At 36.7% G+C, this 19597-nt stretch overlaps 1 protein-coding gene, 1 non-coding gene and 1 pseudogene across 2 annotated transcripts in view; 2 read left to right on the top strand and 1 right to left on the bottom strand.

Moving 5' to 3' along the window:
- The window catches only part of TRIM37 (tripartite motif containing 37), an 87716-nt gene that overhangs the window by 65365 nt on the left and 2754 nt on the right, over positions 1–19597 (bottom strand). Inside the window, exons 3-8 of the mRNA XM_024573289.3 lie at positions 11925–11965; positions 9332–9448; positions 7124–7211; positions 5385–5507; positions 3664–3787; positions 2747–2814 (exon numbers count right to left, since the gene is read on the bottom strand). Coding sequence (XP_024429057.2) covers positions 2747–2814; positions 3664–3787; positions 5385–5507; positions 7124–7211; positions 9332–9448; positions 11925–11965 — 561 coding nt within the window. The remainder of the gene's footprint in view (positions 1–2746; positions 2815–3663; positions 3788–5384; positions 5508–7123; positions 7212–9331; positions 9449–11924; positions 11966–19597) is intronic.
- On the top strand, positions 2096–2196 carry LOC112316618 (U6 spliceosomal RNA; annotated as a pseudogene).
- On the top strand, positions 7966–8067 carry LOC112316614 (U6 spliceosomal RNA). The gene has a single exon (XR_002976017.1). It is a non-coding gene; the product is annotated as a U6 spliceosomal RNA (small nuclear RNA).

Here is a 19597-nt window from a genome sequence, read left to right as displayed (position 1 = left end):
AAAATCTTACAGCTTTTGTTCAAATATTTATTGAACACATACTGTGAATATCCTTCCTGGACCACATGTCCTCCAAAAGTCACTCACTCCTTCAACTGCAGCTTACTATTGCTACACAGAACATGTGTTTCTACCAGTACTGTATGTCTGTGCACATCCACAAACAATGTTCTAAATGTCTTCACACTTCACGTAAAGACTGTAAGGCTATATATACATACATCTCAACATGTAGCCTACATTCTTAACTTTGTTTTTGTGGTTTAATTGTATTAATATTCATAATCTCATTTTTACAGTTTTAAAGAATATCATCAATGTGAATATAATACAATATATCTATCTTTATCAATGGACATTATTAAAAATAACTCTGGAGTGCACAGTTCCTTGTACACATATGCGAGTTTCTCCGGACTGGAATAACCGGTCAAAGCATACTGACAACTTTAGCAAACTGTTCCCCAATATTTGCAGATTCGTTTCCATCAGCAGTGTATTGGTTCCCTATGCTGTACATTCTTGTCAACATTTACATTTTAACTTACAAATTTTTGCCAATGTGAGTATAAAATAGGACTCTGTTGTGATTTTAGTTTATACTTATCAGATTATCAATGAAATGTCACATTTACTGGTCATCTGAACAGCCAGTTCTGTGAGCTATCTGTTCATATCTCTTGCTCACTTTTCATGAGATTGTTTTAGCTATCTACAATTGGCCTGCATTTCTTTAGGAATCTAGATACTCACTCTTGTTCAGTCGTACGAATGACAAATATCTCTTCCAAGTCTATGGGCTGTCAACCTAGTTTTTGATGTTTTAGTTTTAATGCATTATTAGGTATAAGACAATGCAAATTAAAGCCATAATGAAATACTGTCACACTCCTATGAGAACAGCTAAAATTCAAAAGACTGACAGTATCACGGGTTGTCAAGGCGGTGCAAGAACTGGAACTCTATTCACAGACTACTGATGGAAGTAGCAAATGGTGCGATCACTTTGGGAAACAGGTGGCAGTACAAAAAACGTTAATCATTCATCTACCATTTGACCCAGCCATTCTGTCTTGGCTGGACCCAAGAGAAAAGGAAATATATGTGTAGATCTGTACATGATTGTTTATTGTAGCTTTATTTGTAAAAGTCAAAAACAAAAAGCAACCCAAATGACCACAAACAGTTGAATGAAAAAACAAATGGTGGTATATAACATACAATAGAAAACTACTCAGCAATTAAAAAGGAAAGAACTATTACTGATGTATGAACAAATCGCAGAATAATTTTGCTCAAATAAGTCAGACATAAAACAAGTACATAATGTGTATGATTCCCATTCATAAAACTCCAGAAAATACAAACTTACCTATAATGACAGAAAGCAGATGGGGGTTACTTGGAGGGGAAGCGTGGGTGGAAGCATGAGAGCTTACAGGGCCACAAAGAAAGTGTGGGAGAAAATGGTTCTATCTGGACTATGGTGGTGGCTTCACGGGTGTATACATTTGTCAAAACTTATCAAGATACACACTGTAAATACATGCAGTTTATCTCATGTCAATTATTCCTCAAAAAAGCTGTTTAAAAAAAAAAGCACACAGATCCATGGATCCCTGCCCTTACTTCACCTGGTTTGAATATCTCGTGTCAATTTAGTAGAAGGTTGCTGGCTTAATTCTCTGGAGGGACAAAATAAAGTCTCTGGGCCAGCGGAACAACATGCACAATTATGAGTGGGAGTACTGAAGAGAAAAACAAGAACATTTAAATAAATATGTATATACTGAATGCTACCAGCCAAACTGTCAATCAATAGTAAAGACTGAATACAAATTAGTTTCAGACAGTCTTAAAAAATTTATTCTAATTATCCTTTCAGGAAAGCTGCAAGAGGAAGTATAATACCAAAACAAATGAGTAAGCCAAGAGAGTAAAAGTCATGGGAATCAGGAAATGGGATTCAACCCAAGACAGAAGTAAAGGAAATCCCTAGGATGATAATTAATATAACAATCCCAGGAGATAGCTATGCATCAGGCATGGAGAGGAATTTAAAAATTCCAAAAACCAAATTCAAGACATGAATACAGTGCTCACCTGGCAGCACATATACTAAAATTTGAATGTTAGAGATTAGCTTGGCCCCTTCACAAGGATAATATGTTTTTAAAAAAAGGCAAATGAGTATATGTCAAATAACTATTTAACACTACGCATTTTATTTATTCATTCACTATACACTTCACACCTACCTATCTGCAATCTAAAATATAAACTCTTTGGCGACAGATATTTTTCCATTTTGTCCACTGCTGTGTTCCAAGCATCTAAAACAATGCCTGCTATTTATTTGGTGCTTAACTAAAATTTCCTTAATTAAAAATCCTAATTTTAGGATAAGAATCACCATATATAAGTAACTGGCAATATCATTCTATCTCAAAAGGCACCATTTAAATCACAATGTCAGAAGATTTTAATCTTTTATAGATTTAGATCCTGTGCTCTATTCCCAGTAAAATAATTCCATCCTTACAAAACAATAAATCTTAATTTTATCTAGTTCCCAAACATGATGGAGAAAACTTAAGAAAAATCAGCTAAATGTTATTTCATAAAAATCCCCAGTACAGCACATATATCAACAGATCTTTTGATTTTCTATAATCTCTATTAAAAAATTTTTAATGTATATAGACAAAAAAGGGTAAAGACTTTATTACATTTAATATTTCATTACCTGGTGCTCTACCTCCTGAAGTAAGGATTCTAAAAGTTCCGTTTCTTGCGTTAGAGAAGTCTTCTGACCTATTTAAAAATAGCAAAACACCAACACTCAGGCTCATTATCGGTTTAAGAATGAAATTAACTTTCATTAAATACATTCAGTAACAAGGAATCAATTTTAGGAAAGCAAAACTTCATTACAGCTGCCCTAAAATCTTCTCCAGAGGTTTAGGAGGCTGAATTTAATACTGCAGCAGCTTTGACAAGAGGATTTCAGAGCCAACTCTTCCACTTTAAGCAAAATGCAATTTAGGTCTATTAAATTCTCTAAGAAATATATAATGACAATGTACTTTGTAAAGAAAGTAATCCTCTTATAGGATTTTTGACTATTCAAAAGGACTATAAAAATCTAGAAAAGTAAATTTTTTACTCAGTCAACTATTCTGAAATAATTCCCCCTCCCAAATTTAACTGTGGCTTAAAAAGAATGTAGTAAGTTGGACATATATTTAGGTTAAATGTCAGCAAAAGGTATGGTCTTTGAACATAACTTGTAAAAAAAGAATCCTCCCAAAGGAAAATAGTCTCAAGAAACTAGAAACACAGAGAAATTATCAAAGAAAGAAAGAAAGAAACTGCTTGACACGTTAAAAAAAGTCAGCACGATAGGCATACTTGCCTAATCAGGCCATTTTCTTTTTAAATCACAAAATCTGAAAAGCTGGAAGCATGCCTTGTGCGGCTAGCAGAAGTTACATTAATTTGGAATACTGTTTTTGAATGAGGGAACACTTAATAGGAGGAACTTTCATTTCTTAAACCAATCTTGTGCTAGCCTAAGCAACTCACCAAGCCTTTCTCTTCAAAGACTGAACCTCAGGAAGACCCGAAGCACCAGGGACCCCAGCAGCACAGAAAACCACTCACCCATCAGTGTTATGAGCTTGTTCTTCAGCTGTGTGTCTAGCCGAGCAATCATCATCTCTACTGCATTCCTGATTTCCCGGACACGCTCATCTTTTGCATTTCTTACAGCTTCTACATTTCTTTCCTAGAAAATAAACAGGTAAAAAAATTCTAATTGAAGAATTTTTACAACAGAAGCAAACAGACATTAAAGTAATCACTGCAGTTATTCTTAAGGTCAATTGGGTTCCTTTTTAAAAATTTTAAGCCCATACTTTTTATTGTTCATATATCACAGGAAACTCATGGCTTTAAAGACATTGTATACATTGAGCTGAATAAAAAAGTTTTTAAAAATAAATAAAATAAATAATTGATAGATTAATAAACAATGAATAAAGGTATATAATTATAAAAATTGGTTTAGGTAACTTATACAGGACACATACTCAGAGCCCCAGTTGTATCTCTGATAACAAACCACCATCTGAGCCCTGACCAGTATGGCTTAGTTGGTTGGGTGTTGTTGCTGGTTCAACACAGGTCAGGGCACATGTGCAGGTTGTGTGTTCCAACCCCAGTTGAGGTACATACAAGAGGCAACCAACTGACATTTCTCTCTCACCTCAATGTTTCTCCCCTTCTCTCTCCCTCCCTTCCTCTCTAAAAATAAATAATTTTTTTTTAAAAAAAAGAAACTACTATTTGAAAACAAAAGTATACCAAAGCCAGTTCACATCATGCAAAATCCTAAAATACATTTACAAAAATTTAAAACCGTGTGTACTCACTCTAGTTTACAAGGTTTTTCATTTTACTCAGAAGAAAAATAGATTTCCAAAAAAAGATTGCAGAGCACATATGAAATTTACAATAGCATACCTCAGAAAATAAAAAGCAGCATTTCCTATACTTACTATTATTATAAATACCAGCAGTGAGAATCTCAACCTAGAACACCCTCCTTAATGACCAAAATGCAACATTACAGAGAAAATAATAAAATGAAAGGTAGTTAAAGGCCAAACAGACACCAAGCACTTGTTTATATCCCACATGATTTTGTAGATAGCATACATACAACTCAAAAACACTACATTCTGAATGAGCCCCCCCCAGGTTATAAATAATGATCTGAATTTTTATTCCTGAGGGGGTAAAATAAAGAAGACACCCTAAGTTAGGAATGGTCCTCAAACCTCATTAATAACAATTACATTCTGACACCTTTAAACAAAATACATTCCAAAAGTACATTTAGTATTTAAATGTTCGAAGCTTATTGTATATAAATGGTAAATAGCTCATCAAAACTATTTGACCCATCCATACAGCATCTGAAGAGTACTATTTTATATTACTCTTTCAATTCTGCTGGTTTCTAATTCTGGACATCAGATATAATTCAATCCTTGGTAACAGAAACTCCTAAAAGCCGGGTCCAAAGGATGAATGACTTAATGACTTTCTAAAAGTCAGTATTGATTCTATAACAAAACATGCTTATTTAACTAATTGATTCTCCATTTCTGTGTCAGAGGCAATTCCCTGGTTCCAAATGTAGAAGAGGCCAGAGATCTGGATTCAAATTCCTCAGCTAGTTTGAAGTTGGTGATACTTGACTATAAATATATCCAATCAAATTTTCAAATCTTAATTTCAACATCTGATTTACATTATGAAAAAATAAATCACACAGTACAGACTATAAAAGGGATAATGATCTTTAGTAGTAGTCTTACCACTTCTTGAACTAAGCTAATTAGTTCCATGAGACGCCGACGAAGTTTGGCTACCTCCTCATTCACTTTAGTAACATGCTGCTCGTAGATTTCCGCCAAAGGTTTAAAGGTATGTCCACCGTGCTATTTAAATTAATAAGAGTAACTTTAGAACATTTGCATATATCTCACCTGCATTTACATTCCTTTATTAACACTCTATGAACGCTAATGAACTAGTAAATATTTTCAAATGAATTTTATCTTTTTGGCTGCCTGTACTTTATTAAGCCAGAAGTTGCTTAAATCACTGAATATCCAGTCTCTAGCACAACTGAATAAATTAAAAAGACACTTGAGAGAAAGACCCATGGTACGCTACAAGCAAAAGCAGTGAACCTACTCCTCCTACCCGAGTTTCTGCAGAAACAGAAGGCCCACACAAATTAGCCTTACAAAGCCAGCTATGTTAAAAAAAATTTTTTTGGAGTTGACAACCTAAAATCAATTTCCTATCCAATTTTAGTATTGTAATTTATAACTCTCTGGACTGGTAAACAGAACTTAAATTCCTATTATAAGAAATTTCCTGTAACATAATTTGTCTTGTTCAACCAAAATACCCAGCCATGGTTTCTAAGAAAAAAGATGGGGTTTTTGCACACCCACTTAAAATATGGAAAAAATGTTTCCATTGCTTCTTACAAAAACCGTTTATTTAAAGTACTAAATTGTGGGAAATGAATTTTTTCTAGTCAGCACAGGAGTATTCAAATTCCAGCAGAAAGCTCTCTTAGCGGAGCTCTACTCAACTAACTTGCATGCCATTCTCTCTCTGAAATATGCTGGTGACCAAAGAATGATTAATTCTCACTGCTAACAGGCACTTCTACATGTCTAACCACTCCTGCTCCCACTACGACTAACTTCCCCTGCCAAGAATCTATTGTTTATTCTCAAACCTATTTATGTCTATTGTACTTACTACTATAAGTAACAATAATAATTAAACAATAGAACACAAATATAAAATAAAAAGCTACTTCTAGGAAAACTTGAATGTTTTAGACGATAAAAGTAGGTAGCCTTAAAAAACTAAATTTAGCCCTGGCTGGTGTGGCTCATTGGACTGAGTGCCAGCCTGCAAACCAAAGGGTCACTGGTTCGATTCCAGGACACATGCCTGGGTTGTGGACTAGGTCCCCACCCACTAAGTGTGTGAGAAGCAACCACATATTTGATATTTCTCTCCCTCTCTTTCTCCATCCCTTCTCCTCTCTAAAAAAATAAAAGCTTTAAAAAAGAAAAAGTTAAAAAAAAACAAACCTAGATTTAAATTAGATTGGAAAAAATAAAAATATTAAAAAACAAGTCATAAGATCTAGATGTTGGCATTCACATTTTCATATTTTTCAAAGTTGTTTTCTACTTTAAATAAACCAAAATGGGAAACTGTGGCCAGGACATGAGATCAACGGACCTTTAGTAAACAAACAAACAAAAAATCAAAAGATGTGCAGATGGATATACACTTTATAGGTTTACAATGAAAATATTTATTCAAGGAATACACATCCAATGTCAAAACCTCCCACAAAAGATGTTTTTTTTTGAATACCAGAAGGAATGACACTGTCTGTTATAAAGCAGAATCATTTAATTTTATTCTATAAGCAGTAAAACATTTTGCACCTAAATCAAGCAACTACTTCAGTGCTTTCTAGTCTCTAAAAACAATACGCTGAATTTGTTCCGCTCACCATTCCTCCCCAAAGTGCACACTGATGGCAGATACACTTCTTACAAGTCCAGCAAAATACACTAAGTTTTTCATGGTGATTTTCACATCTACATGTTATGAAAAAAAGTACAGTTATAAATTAAATAAATTAATATTGGAACATAATTACCTCAACAAATTCCTAAGTTTGGGAAAGCTGGTCATTTTAAACAATTATATCTCAGAAAACAATATAAAATGTATTCCATGGCTTCTGTAAACTAACCTAAATAATTAAATTAGAACAGTTTTTTAAAAGTACTATTTTCATTCATCTATAAGAACTTAGAATCACATGAAAAATGCAGAACAGTTTCTGAATAAAGTACAAATATGGCATCATTTCCTAGCATCACTACAGATCAGCGATTTTCAATCTTTTTCATCTCACGGCATACATACATTAATTACTAAAATTCTGTGGCACACGAAATAATCCATTTTTTGCTGATCTGATAAAAAACAATAGTTCTAATTTTTATTCATTCACACCGAATAGCTATTATTGTGTTGGCTATTGTCATTTTATTTGACAATCCAAGGGAAAGAAGCCAGTGCCCCTGACTAAATAGTCAGGTGCATGTTTTAAACGTTTTTGCAGCACACCAGTGTGCCGTGGCACATCAGTTGAAAATCGCTGCTATAGATGATAAATTCTAGCCTACTCCTACATTTTTGGGCAAATCAGATTATGTGAGATTACATGCACACACTAATACTTTTTCTAAACGTGGCCAATGCTAACAATAATCAAGACGTGATCAAGTGCATGAAGTAACTGCAGATCCTCATGAAAAAAGGACTCAATTTTTAAGTTTTCCCACGCTCGTTTTGGCAGCATATACACTAAAACTGGAATGATAGAGATTCGCACGGCCCCTGTGCCAGGATGACACGCAAACTTGTGAAGTGTTCCACATTTAAGAAAGTAAAATAAAAAGTTTTCCCTTAAGTTGGATATCTACTTGCAAAAGAATGAAGATGGACCTGGTAATAAACTAAACTGCATACCACCCCACCCCCCACTGCCCAATTTATTTGTTGCAAGTCCTAATGTAACTGTTCTAAGAAACAGGGCCTCTTTTTTCACTCAGTTCTTTTTATTTTTTTAATGTGGCTACTAGACAACTTAAAATTACATACGTGGCATACATCACATTTCTGTTGGACAGTGCTGCTCCAAAGTGACACATATAAAGCAGCTAAATTAACATCACGTGCTTTTAACTTTGGTGAGACCAACTCCTTTAATTTTTTCTGCTTAAGCTATTAAAACATATTTCCTTTTTTAAAATCTTTTTTTATTATTGTTCGAATAGAATTGTGTCCATTTTCCCACCACCACTTCCCCCTGCCCCACCTTGTTTCCTCCCCCTATTGGCCTTGTCCATGGGTCCTTTATACGTGCTCCTTGAAATAGGCCTTTAAGGATGTTAAATGAGGCCATAAGAGTGAAGGCCCAACCCAACAGGACTGCTGTCCTGACAAGAAAAGGAAGATGCCAGAGGTGTATACACATAGTGAAAAGGCCTCGGGCGGACACAGAGAGAAAAAGCCTTATCTAAGTCAAGGAGAGAGGTCTCACCAGAAACCAAACATAATACCTTGACCTTGGACTTCCTTCCAACCTCTAAAACTATAAGTAAACATACTGTTTAAGCCACCCAGTCTGTGCTATTCTGTTACCGCAGCCTCGGGAGAGATTGTGTGACAATGTGAACATACTTATCACTACTGCACTGTACACTTAAAAATGGTGAAAATAGTAAATTTTATGTTATGTGTATTTTGCTACAATAAAAAAAATTTTTTTAAGTTTTTTCTTGCCTTTAAAGAGAGAGTCAGGAGAAAAATGTGTCCACCTACAAAACTAAAAAAACAAAACAAACCTGGCTGGTGTGGCTCAGTGGATTGAGCACTAGCCTGTGAACTAAAAGGTCGCTGGTTTGATTCCTGGTCAGGGTACATGGCTTGGTTTCGGGCCAGGTCCCCAGTTGGGGGGCGTGTAAGAGGCAACCACTTGATATATCTCTTGCACACTGATGTTTCTCTCCCTCTCTTTCTCCCTCCCATCCCCTCTCTCTAAAAGTAAAAATAAAATCTTTAAAAATAAGTCCTTCAATTGTTTTATTAAAATAACATAAAAGAAAACCTATTAAATACTTAAACAGAGAAAGTGAGGACATACTTGTCCTTTTCATTTTCTTCATGTTTGGTGAGACTACAGAGTTGAAGAGTATCAAGCTGCTGTGTTACTTCCTCTGCCCAACGACAGTTCACTAGTTCTCGTAGCTGGAGTGGAGCACTGGAGAGAAGAAATATACACACATTTTAACTAAAGAATTTGAGATTATTTTCCAAAATAAACACATCCTAAATGCAAATATGTGAGGTCATGGCTGTGTTAATTAACTTGATGGAAGGGAACCCTTTCACAATGTATATATGTATCAAATCATAACTTTAAATATTCTGTAATTTTTTCAATTACAGTGTATCTCAATAAAGTTAGAAAAAAAATATCAATTAAGAAAACACATTCCTCAAAATAGAGCTCACAATCACATTCATGCTATATTACTATTACAATAACAAAGATACAACAAAACTATGTATCGCAACTTATTTTTGTCGATGTTATCATTTTCAAAAAAAAACTAAACAAGAAATATTGACAATTCAGACTACAGATTGAATTCTTAATTCTTTAGTCTAAACAAATTCAAATTAGACCTGGCCAATGTGGCTCAGTTGGCTGGAGCATCATCCCATACACTGAAAGGTGGCAGGGTCAATTTCCAGTCAGGGCACAGACTTAGGTTTAAGGTTCAATCCCTGGTCAGGACACGTATGAGAAGGCAACCAACCAACTGATGTTTTCAACATCGACGTTTCCTTCTCTCTCCCTCCCTCCTTTTCTTTCTTTCTCTCTCTCCCGTCCTCTCTCTCTAAAAGCAATGAAAAATGCCCTCAGGTGAGGATAATTAATTGAAATATAATAAAATTCAAATTAATTAAAATAAAAATAAAATTTCATTAGTTCCACCAGACATATCTGAAGTGCTCAATTGCCACATGTAGCTAACGAAGTGGACAGCAATGTTGTAAAACGTTTCCATCATTACAGAGAGTTCTATTTGACAGTGCAGTTCTTAAAAAATACATGAAGAAAAACTGGCAGAAGATGTGAAGAGATAGTTTAAGATAAAAGAAATATAAATGTCTAAAAATTTTTCTAAAGATGCTCAGTTTTAAACATTTTTTTAAAAATCATTAAATATGAGATACAATTTTTCACTTAGCAGAATGAAAAAAAAATGACAGATTGCCCTGACTGGTGTGGCTCAACTGGTTTGGCATCGTCCCACAAAGTGAAAGGTCACCAGTTCGATGCCACTCTGCTAGGTTGCAAGTTCGGTCCCCAGTCAGGGCACTTGAGAGAGGAAACCGATCAATGTTTCTCTCTCACACTGATGTTTCTCACCTTCTCTTTCTCCCTCCCTTTCCCACTCGCTAAAAATGAGTAATTTTAAAAAATTATATTGGTAATAGACAGTATTCATAGGAATGTGAGGAAAAGGAACATTCATATCTTTTATTAGGAATGCAACATGGTAAAAAAAACTATCCTTCAGAGTGGTCTGGCATCATTATTTGAAATAACCCAAAGTGGAAACAATCTAAATGTCTCTCAATATAAACATAAATAAATCAATGTATGGTCACATAATAAACATTTTTTAAAAGATTTTATTTTTAAGAAAATGCAGACAGCTGTAATTGAGTAACAATAAAATTTTTTTAAAACATCAAAAAAAAAAGATTTTTTTTTTAGAGGGAGGGTAGGTGAGGGAGAAAGAGAGGGAAAGAAGCATCAGTGTGTGGTTGCCTCTCGCACGTCCCCCACTAGGGACCTGGCCTGCAACCCAGGCATGTGCCCTGACTGGGAATTGAACCAGTAGTGACCCTTTGGTTTGCAGGCAGGCACTCAATCCACTGAGCCACACCAGCCAGGGCTATTTAAACATTTTTTTGAATGACACATGTACATCAACGAAGGTACCGTTTTTCATTTAAAATCAAGAAGCAAAACAGTATTTTCTCATTTGTGTTGTAAAAAAACAATTGTATATACATATGTATCAGTATATACATAGAAAACTGTTTAGAATAGATACCAAACCCAACAATTTCATCTGAAAGTGTTACTTCATGAAAAGATTAGGAAGGGAGAAACAGAATCAGAAGACTTTTTATTTTATATTTACCTATACTATCAAGATTTTTAAACCAGAAACTGTTTATTTTTTTTTCTCATTATAAAAAGTAAGTTAGCAGAATAAAAGGGCCCTGGCTGATATGGCTCAGTGGATTGAGCATCGGCCTGAGAGCCAAATAGTCACCAGTTCAATTTCTCCTGGTGAGGGCGCAGGCCTGGGTCGCGGGCCAGGTCCCCGGCTGGGGGCGCAACCACACGGACATTTCTCTCCCTGTCTCCCCCCTCCAAAAAAAAAATAAATAAAATCTTTAAAAAAAAAAATAAAAGGTTAAGATAAGTTACACAGGATTTTCTAAAAGGAGGTAACGCAATGCGTTCTACATAAGTCTAAGTCAAATAAATTCGTCTGCACTGCTCTATCTAGAAGATTTCTTTTCAGCTGTATTTACAAAGAGGAGAAACGCAGCAGATTGCAGAAAGAATTTTATTAACGCTCTGGCACACACCAACTCCACCACTTATTATTTTCCAAATTCACAAATAATCACAGCAAAACAATTACCGGCAATGAGGACATTGAGCTCTCTGCTCTGTCAGCCAGCGCTGAGGAGGCAAAAAAACAAACATAAAAAATTAGATTTTGATTATAGAAACACCACTGCTTTAATTTGTATATATTGAATACTTACATACCAAATTTAATGAGTTTAACTCTCCAGTGCCTGCATTAATTATGTAGTTATACTGTAGGAACAGTTAACAACCCTCTTCTCATTGCCATTGTGACCAGGACAAACTCCCAAGGAATCGAACCATTCCACAATAGTTACGAAGCTATTCTCTGGCAGGAAAGGAAGCAACCCTAGGAGACCACTTGGATCTCACAGGGAAGATGTGCATAATCTTCACAAAAATAACGATACTGTCACTGTTATCTCCACACATAACCCACAGGGATGATGTCCTTCTAACTAAACCCCAAGGAACTTTAAGGTACTACTAAATTCCTTTTTAGAAAAGCAATCTAATTTTGAAGTACATACATTATGCACATATAAATTAGACCTAACATATGAATAAGCAATATAGTAAACCCTTTTGTCTTATGAGTTCTACAGTTCAGTAACTTAAACATGTACATAACTTTGTTTCCTCATAATTGTAAAAAAAGGTTTTACAAAATCTTTTAATTATAAAATGTCTCCACTAAATCTCAAATGCTATTAATTTAATTGATTTAATTATTACTGGATAGGGAGCAGTATCACACCACATACAAAGGAGATGCTAAGTCTACCCAGCAAAGCTATCATGTAGAATCAAAGGGCAGATAAAGAGCTTCCCAGACAAGAAAAAACTAAAGGAGTTCATCATCACCAAACCATTATTATACGAAATGTTAAAGGGACTTATTTAAGAAAAAGAAGATCAGAACTATGAATAATAAAATGGCAAAAAATACAAACCTATCAACAACTGAATCTAAAAAACAAAGCAAAGAAAAAGAACAGAGACAGAATGATGGATACAAAGAGTGTTTTGATGGTTGACAGATGAGCGGAGGTTTGGGAGAATGGGTGAAGAGGTGAAGAGGTGAGGGGATTAAGAAGTAAAAATTGGTATTCACGGAAAAGCCATGGGAATGTAAAGTACAGTACAGGAAACGGAGTAGCTGAAGAACTTACATGCATGACTCACGGACATGAACAAAGGTGGTGGACTGCCTGAGGGGAGTGGGGGCAGCTGGGTGGAAAGGGACAAAGGGAGAAAAACTGGGACAGCTGTAACAGCACAATCATACTACATTTTTTAAAGATTGATTGATTGATCGATTGATTTATAGGCAGAGGGGAAGGGAGGAAGAGAGGGAGAGAAACATCAATGTGTGGTTGCCTCTTGCATGCCCCCTATAGGGGACCTGGACCGCAACCCAGGCGTGTGCCCTCACTGGGAATAGAACCTGTGATCTTTTGGTTTGCAGGCCAGCGCTCAACCCACTGAGCCACACCAGCCAGGGCTAAATAAATAAAATCTTTAAAAAATAAATAATAAAATAAATATGGCAATTTTAATACTCTGGGAAAAACAATGTTTCTCCAAAACCAAAACCAAAGGCAAGAACAAACCAGTGAACAGTATTAATCCACAATATTTAAAAAAAGTCTTTACACCATTTCCTCCACATTCAACTAAATAATTCATTTCTCTCCGTTAAGTGGAAGAATCACAAGCTTCAGATAGCATTCAGACTTCAGTCTGATTCTTAGTTCTGGCACGTACTAACCACAGGACACTACACAAGTGACTGAGCTCAAGTCTCCTTGATTATACACCACAACCACCTGGAATTCATTCCTGAAACTCACGGACCGTTCAACATACAAAAATCATTCAGTGTAATACACCACACAATAAAATGAAGGAAAAAAGACATTTGATCATCTCAATTGATACAAAAAGGCCTCTGACTAAATCCAGTATCCTTTCATGATAAAAACACTCAAGAAATAGAAGGGAACTCTCTCAACTTAATAAGCCCTTTATTTAAAAAACCAACAGCAAACATCATCTTCAATGGTTAAAGACTGAAAACTTTCCCCTTAAGATCAGGGAAAAGACAAGGATACCTGCTTTCAACACTTCTAATCAATATAATACTGAAAATTGCAGACAGAGCAAGAAAAATAAAAGAATCTCAAGGGACCCCAAATAGCCAAAACTATGTCGAATTTCCTGATTTCAATTTACTGCAAAGCTACAGTAATCAAAACACTTTTGTACTCACATAAGGAGAGATACATAGACCAATAGAGAGCCCAGGAGTAAATACAAGGGGACAAATATTGTACAACTGCACTTATATGAGGTACTTAAGACTAGTCCAATTCGTAGAGACAGAAAAAATAGTGGCTTCCAGGGGTTGGGAGAGAAGGTACTGGACAGAAGTAATAAAAGTAGGCATCCGTGTCTTCCTGATCTTGAGGGGAAAGCTGAGGTACCACTACATACCTGAGAATGGCTAAAATTCAAGACTGGAAACACCAAGTGTTGACATTAACGTGGAAGGACTGAACTCTCATAAACTGCTGGTGAGAACGTGAAATGATACAACTATTTTAGAAGACAGCCTAACAATTTGTTAAAAAGTTAAGCATACACCTACCATATGATCTAGACATTCCATTCCTCATTATTTACCCAAGAGAAATGAAAACTTAAGTCCATTTGAAGACTGGTATATATGTTCATAGCAGTTTTCTATGTAAATGCCAAAAAACTAAAAGCAACCCATGTGTTCATCAAGAACTGAATGTGCAGAGTATGGTAACTATAGTTTGTAGCACTACACTGCAGACTTGTAAACTGCTAACAGAACAGATCTTAAAAGTCCCCATCACGAGAAAAAATTTGTGTGACTATGTATGGTGACAGATGTTACCGAGACTTAGTGTAATTATCATTTTGCAACATATACAAATCTCAAATGTAGAAATGTGTTGTACATCTGAAACTAATGTTTTGTATGTCAATTACACCTCATTTAAAACAAAAAAACAAGAACAGGTGAGTGCATAAACAAATTATGGCACATACATACAATATAATGCTACTACTATTGACACATGTGATGTAAATATCAAGTAATTCTGCTGAGAAAAAAAGCAAAAAACAAAAAAACATATGCATGAGAGTACATATTCTAAGATTCCATTTGTATAAACTTCCAGAAAATCCAAACTCGTCTGTAGTGACAGAAAGCAAATCAGTGGCTGCCTGGGAACAAGACAAGCAGAAGGAGGCATTACCAAAAGGCACGAAGAAACTTTGGAGGAATGCAGGTATTTTCACTATCTCAACCGTGGTGATGGTTTCTCAGGTATATACATTTGTCAAACTTACCAAACCACACACTTTAGATATGTGCAGTTTATTGTATGCCAATTATACCTAATTTTTTTAAAAGGCTGCAAAATTAGAAACAAAAGAACGTAAATAATTATAGGCAAACATAAAAGTGCTACTTATGCTGAAAAAATCAAGAAAACAAAACGAGAATTGCGGGGACAAAAAAGGGGGTTTAAATCCAAAAAAAAAGGGAACAAGTACTAATACAGAATCAACTAAGTGTAGTTAGGTAATTAAAGGAGACCTAGCATGAAAACATAAGACAATGTTACCACCTTTTGGGGGCGGGGGAGTGGGGGGCGGGGGTGTGTGTAGGCACCAGTCCTGGGTAGAGAACTGGAATGGGAGTCCAGTCCTGGTCACCAACTACTAGGGAACTTTGGACACGTTTACTCAAGGGTCTGGACCTTAGCTTGTTTTATTCAATGACACAAGTCTCTGTACTTTCATAAGCAGTTAAATTTCCATGGTCAAATGAACAGAGATGGGATGAAAGAGAAGGGAAGACATTGAAATGAACAATATTACAATTTGGTTGGGTGGAGTGCCCAGCTTTTCAAGGACTTTGCTCCTGTCGTCATTCCCATCTCTCCAGCACCATTAATTATTGTTTACTGGTTCAGTCAAAGCAAGATATAAATCTTCTCCAAAAAGGGGGGAAAATGTTGACTTTCAACATCTCCCTTCTAACCATAGCCTTATTTCTCCCCTTTACTACAAAATTCTGAGTTTTTCATGCTTGCTGTCTCACTCTCCTCCCACTCTGGCAGCAAGTTTTTGTTCCCCCTTTCCACTAAAACTACTCATCAAGGTCACCACCGATGACCCACAAATTCTCAAATCCAACGGTCAATTCCCAGGCCAGAACCATAAGACACAGCTAACCTACTCGTCTTCTAAACATGTTTCTAACTTGAATTCTGCAATGCCTCACTCCCGGCTCTTCCTTATCATCTGCTGAATCTTCCTCCTCCTGACCTCTGAAGGTTGAGCAATCCACAGTTCAGACCTAAAAATCTCTTCCCATAGGAGTTAATCTGGGGAACTCAACTAACCCCAGGCTTTAAATACTATTTATATACTAACAATTCAATCTCTCTAAAGCCCCCTTCCTCAACTCCAGATTCATATTTCCAAAGGTCAAGATCTCCAGTTAAATGTATAATAAATTCCCCAAACTTCATGTATTTAAACTTAGTTTTTCTATTTATTGATTTTAGAGCAAGGGAAGGGATAGAGACAAACACTGGTTTGTTGTTCCACTTACTTATGCATTCATTGGTTGCTGCTTTTATGTGCCCTGACCAGGTACCAAACCTGTAACCTTGGAAAATCGGGACAACACTCTAACCAACTCAGCTACCTGGCCATGGCATAAACTTCATACATTTAAAAACAAAACTTTCACATCTCTAGCCTACCCAAATCTGTTCCTCCCCAAGTTTTTTCTACCTCAGAATGGAATACCATTAATTCATCCAGATGCTATAAAAAACCCTCCTCACATACCATGTGTAAGCTCTACCTTCAAAACATATCCAGAATTGCCTTATTTTTCACCCCCTCTACTATTACCATTCTAGTCTAAACCACCCTTCACCTTTCACTAATAGAGCACATCCTAACTGATCTCACTTCCTCTCCCACCTGCTGACAGTCCACTTTTCACACAGTAACCAGAGCGATAGCTTCTAAAATATTTTGTCATTATCATTCAAAAGCTTTCAATGGCTACCATCACACTTAAAATAAAATCCAAGGTCTTTAACTAAGGCCTTCAGCAACATCTCTAAACTCATCTCCTTGGTTTACTCTTCCTCTGTCCACTTTGCTCCAGCTACACTGGCTTCTTTGCTATTCCTCAATACATTAAGCATATTTCTTTCTCAAGGACTTTGCCCCTTCTAATTTCTCTGTCTGGGATTTTCTCTCCTTAGATATTTACAACACTCCCACATTTCATTCTGGTCTCCGCTCAAATGTCATCTCCTCAGAGAGACCCTTCCCCGACAACCCTACCTAAAATAGCTACCAACCACCTGCCTGTGCCCTCCGCAAAGTCCCCACTCGAAACCCTTACTCAGTTTCAATTTTCTTCACAGTGCTTATTGGTATCTAACGTATATCTACTTAATTTTTTGTCTATGTCCAAACTAGTAAATCAACTCCTTTGGAAGTCAATGCCTAACTTCAAGTAGGCATTCAATTAATATTTAGTGAATAAACAAGCAAGCAGTGCATTCAAGAATGAAGACAACCTAGAAAGGTTAGAACCACATTATCCAGACGGTCTGGCTACAAGGGTAACAGCGTTCTCGGACTTCATCCTTCAGGCAGTCAATCTCGCAGGCGCCTGGAAGGGAGACACATGCCGTCACTGAAAAACAGCAGTGTGGCAGCATTACCCAAAACAGGCTGGAGGCGAGAAAAGATCCAGACAGAGAGATCCGTGAGAAGACAACTATAATAATCTAAGCACGAGGTAATAACGGCTCTATTTCTCTATTAGGATGGTAATAATAGGAATGGAAAAGTAGGACAGACATGAGACACTAGGAGACAATTGACAAGACTTAAAATCATTAGTCTAAGAAATTTTAAGGTTGACTGGCAGAACAGGACAAAAAGAAGTCAAAAAAGTCAATTTGAGAAAATAACGGTGAATTTGATCTGGAAAAAAGTTGACGATGCTTGGAAGGACAATCAGATGTGACATTTATAGGTCAATGCTGAAGGAATAGATTTGGGGGCCATACCCAACAGAAATGAAAGTTAAACCTGCAACAGTGAATCAAATGTCCTAAAGGAGATAAAATTTTCCCAGAGACCTCAGAGTACAGAATGCCAGCAGCAATATTTAAGAAATATATGCCTCGCCCTGGCTGGTGTGGCTCAGTGGGCTGAGCACCAGACTGCGAAGCAAAAGGTCACCAGTTTCATTCCCAGTCAGGGCACATGCCTGGGTTGTGGGCCAGGTCCTCACTTGGGGACCTGTGAGAGGCAGCCAATCAATTAGTTCTCTCACACATTGATGTTTCTCCCTCCCTTCCCCTCTCTCTAAAAAATACAATCAAATCTTAACAAACAAACAAAAAAATACAGGCCTTTAAGGAAAGGAGGAAGCAGCAGTAATGATGACGAAATGAAGACTCACTGAGGTGTAAGGTAATAACCAGAGGTCATACGTCTACTGAACCTTCATCAAAAGGGCTGAGACCATATCCAGGCTCTATCACTTAAATTAACTACAGTGATAGAGGCTAATGACTTGATTTATCTAGCTTCAGTTACACCACTTATAAAACTTAAATAAATGCTGGCCAGGTAGATCAGTTGGTTAGAGCATTGTCCAGATACAGCAAAGTTGTCGGTTTGATCCCCCAGTCAAGGCACGTACAAGAATCAACCAATGAGGCCCTGGTCAGGTAGCTCAGTTGGTTGGAGCTTTGCCTGGATACGCCAAGGTTGCAGATTGATCCGCAGTCAGAACACATCCAAGAAACCAACCAATGGCCCTGGCTGATGTGGCTCAACAGGTTAGAGCATCATCCTGTACATGGGAAGGTTGCGGGTTCAATGCTGGTTGGAGCACACACCTAGGCTGTGGGCTCAATCCCCAGGTGGGGCGCCTACAAGAGGCAACAAATCGGTGTTTTCCTCTTTCTCCCTTCCTCTCTTTCTCAAAGAAATGAAAAACTGTCCTCCAGTGAGAGGAGGGAACAACAAATCCATGTTTTTCTCTCTCTCCCCTCTTCCTCTCTAAAATCAATAAATAAAATTTTTTTTAAAAACCAAAGATATGCATTAGTTGCTAGTTTAACAACAATGTAACGCCTTACAAGAGGATAGTATTTTTAAACTTTCTAAATTACTTTTAGTTTATCTCACTTAATGCCACCTTCTTATCACCCACCTTCTATAGCTGAGGAAACAAGGTTAAAAAAGACTAAGTCTGAGTTTATGAGTGGGAGAACTAGCATGGTGTATAACCCAGGCCTTCTGCACATGGTGTAGTGGCAAACACCACAGGCTCTCGGGCCAGACTTCCTGGGTTCACATCCAACTCCACCACTTGCTAGCTGTGATGAGAAGCAAATGATTTATACATTAGAGATACTACTCTTCACAAAGAGATATTTACCCTCCTTAGGCATAAATAAGGAACCACAGGGAAACTGAGGTGAAAAGCATGTGAGATGACTTCGATTTTCTCAGGAAAAGAAATAATCTACTAAGAGTAATGTGGACAGGAGAGTTCTCAATGGTGGTCTGCAGATACGCGATCAAATCCCCACACACAACCAAAATAAGTTCTTACATGTTAAGCCT

The sequence above is a fragment of the Desmodus rotundus genome, chromosome 9, assembly GCF_022682495.2.
Source record: "Desmodus rotundus isolate HL8 chromosome 9, HLdesRot8A.1, whole genome shotgun sequence".
NCBI classification, from domain to species: domain Eukaryota; kingdom Metazoa; phylum Chordata; class Mammalia; order Chiroptera; family Phyllostomidae; genus Desmodus; species Desmodus rotundus.
The sequence above is the reverse complement of the archived record's forward strand: the minus strand, read 5'-3'. Positions and strand labels throughout refer to the sequence as shown.